Here is a 2,168-nt window from a genome sequence, read left to right on the forward strand (position 1 = left end):
AAGAGCTGAGAACTGTTATTCAAACAAAAACTTGTCCACCAATATTCACAGTAGCACCCTTCATAATAACCGAAACGTCCGTTAGTGGATGAATGGATACACAAAAAGTGCTGTCGCCACAATTATGGAATATTATTCAACCATAAAAATGAAAGAATTACTGCCACGTGCTACAACATGGATTCACCTTTAAAACATGATGCTGTGTGAAAGAAGCCAGACTATAAGGTCACCTATTGCATGATTCTAATGATATGAAATGTCCTGAATAGGAAAATCCAGAGACACAGAACACAGACTGGGGCTGCCAGGGACCGGGGGAGGGAGAGAGAAGGGACTGCTTACTGGTTACATTATTTACTTTTGGGGTGATGAAAACATTTTAGAAATGGAGGTGACAGTTTTACAACTCTGAGTGTTCTAAGTGCCACTGAATTCTACATTTTGTTTAAAATGGTGAGGGAAAAAATAAAGGGGGGGAAAGAGGGGGAGATGAACCATGAGAGACTATGGACTCTGGGAAACAATCTTATGGTTTCAGAGGGTGGATGGGTTAGCCCAATGATGGGTATTAAGGAGGGCACATATTGGGGCACCTGGGTGGCTCAGTCATTAAGCGTCTGCCTTCGGCTCAGGGTGTGATCCCAGGGTCCTGGGATCGAGCCCAGCATCGGGCTCCCTGCCCTGCTGGAAGTCTGCTTCTCCCTCTCCCACTCCCCCTGCTTGTGTTCCCTCTCTTTCTGGCTGTCTCTATCTGTCAAATAAATAAATAAAATCTTTAAAAGCAAAAAAAAGGAGGGCATATATTTCATGGAGCACTGGGTGTTATACGCAAACAATGAATCATGGAACATTACATCAAAACCTAATGAAATACTGTATGGTGACTAACATAATATAATAAAAAACATGGTGAATTTTATGTTACCTGAATTTTACCTCAATAAAACAAATCATACTTAAATATCAAATATTATTAAATTTACAATCTTCAAGATTGAACAGATAATCTTCTTTTAAAGACGTTTCTATTTTGTTATCTTAAATTCTTCATTAAATTATTTCATCTGCTGATAATTTATATTACAATGAAAATGTGTATGATTTATATAGTTTTATTCATTTAACATAGTAAATGGCTTATGAGTGAAACAGTGAGATACATGGTCATGTATCTGGTCATGTATCTGTACGTGGTCACACTCTCCAGAGATGCTGGGGGATATATGCAGCCGGAAACCGCAGAGAATGAGCCTGGGGCAGACCCCATACTGACCTGTGCCTGCAGGTGCATTGAAGGTCAGCGTCTTATCGGGCAGAGCCTGGCTAATATTTCTCAGGACATCTTCCAGGCCAACGAGCAGGTTAGTGGCCACACAGTGCTGCTTTGAGGGGGGCAGGTCCTCCAGGTCCTCAGGGGTCTCCAGCAGCTCATCTACCCCCTGTATGAGGTCCTGGGGGATGGGGACACAGAGCTAGTGACCCACCCAGCCCCAGATAACAGGCCCCAGAGACTCATTGGTGGTACTGGATCAGATTCTGCAGGTCTTTGCCCCTGGAATCCAGCCACGCAGAAGTCAACCTTGTTCACAAATGCCAGGAATGACATTAGCCCAGTGTCCAGAAACAGCAAGAAGAAGTGACTTGTGGGTGCAGGGGGCTGTCTAACAGTGAGTGGGAATGCTTGCATGTCTACTNAACAGCAAGAAGAAGTGACTTGTGGGTGCAGGGGGCTGTCTAACAGTGAGTGGGAATGCTTGCATGTCTACTCCTCCCACCCACGCTGGGAGAGGAGGGGCCTCAGAGAGGAAGCCATCGTGTTGGGGCTGCTTTCTCCCAGGCCAAACCTCCCAGGCCTCTGTGGGACGCCTCCACCTTGCCTCTCCTGGGATGTGCCTTTACCTGGATCGTGCCCTGAGCCAAGGCTGGCTTGAAATCTCTGCGCAGATCTTGGACTCTTTCAAAGAAGCGGGAGAGTCTCTGGGATAGAGAGACGAAGCAGGTCAGAGAGCCTCACGTGTGGGTGGGGGAGCTGGGGGGAAATGGGTGGATCAGGAGGGCTACACAGAGGGATTCCTGCCTCCTTGTCCCTGCTGGGGCCACTCACCTGGCTCTGGATTCCAGGGGGTGGGGTCCAGGTGGGAAAGGACATCTCTGCAGGGGGTAGA

General features: G+C 46.9%; 1 protein-coding gene across 1 annotated transcript; it reads right to left on the minus strand.

Moving 5' to 3' along the window:
* Window positions 1-6: 6 nt before the first annotated feature.
* LOC117800702 (adhesion G protein-coupled receptor E2-like) lies at window positions 7-2,153 on the minus strand (the record flags this gene model as incomplete). The annotated part of the gene is made up of 4 exons (XM_034653260.1): window positions 2,108-2,153; window positions 1,903-1,980; window positions 1,277-1,454; window positions 7-58 (listed from the first exon to the last, which is right to left on the minus strand). Coding segments are annotated over exons 1-4 (353 nt in total), but the record flags the coding sequence as incomplete, so codon positions are not given.
* Between the last annotated feature and the right edge of the window lie 15 nt (window positions 2,154-2,168).

Source organism: Ailuropoda melanoleuca, unplaced genomic scaffold (genome assembly GCF_002007445.2).
Source record: "Ailuropoda melanoleuca isolate Jingjing unplaced genomic scaffold, ASM200744v2 unplaced-scaffold74955, whole genome shotgun sequence".
Classification (NCBI taxonomy): domain Eukaryota; kingdom Metazoa; phylum Chordata; class Mammalia; order Carnivora; family Ursidae; genus Ailuropoda; species Ailuropoda melanoleuca.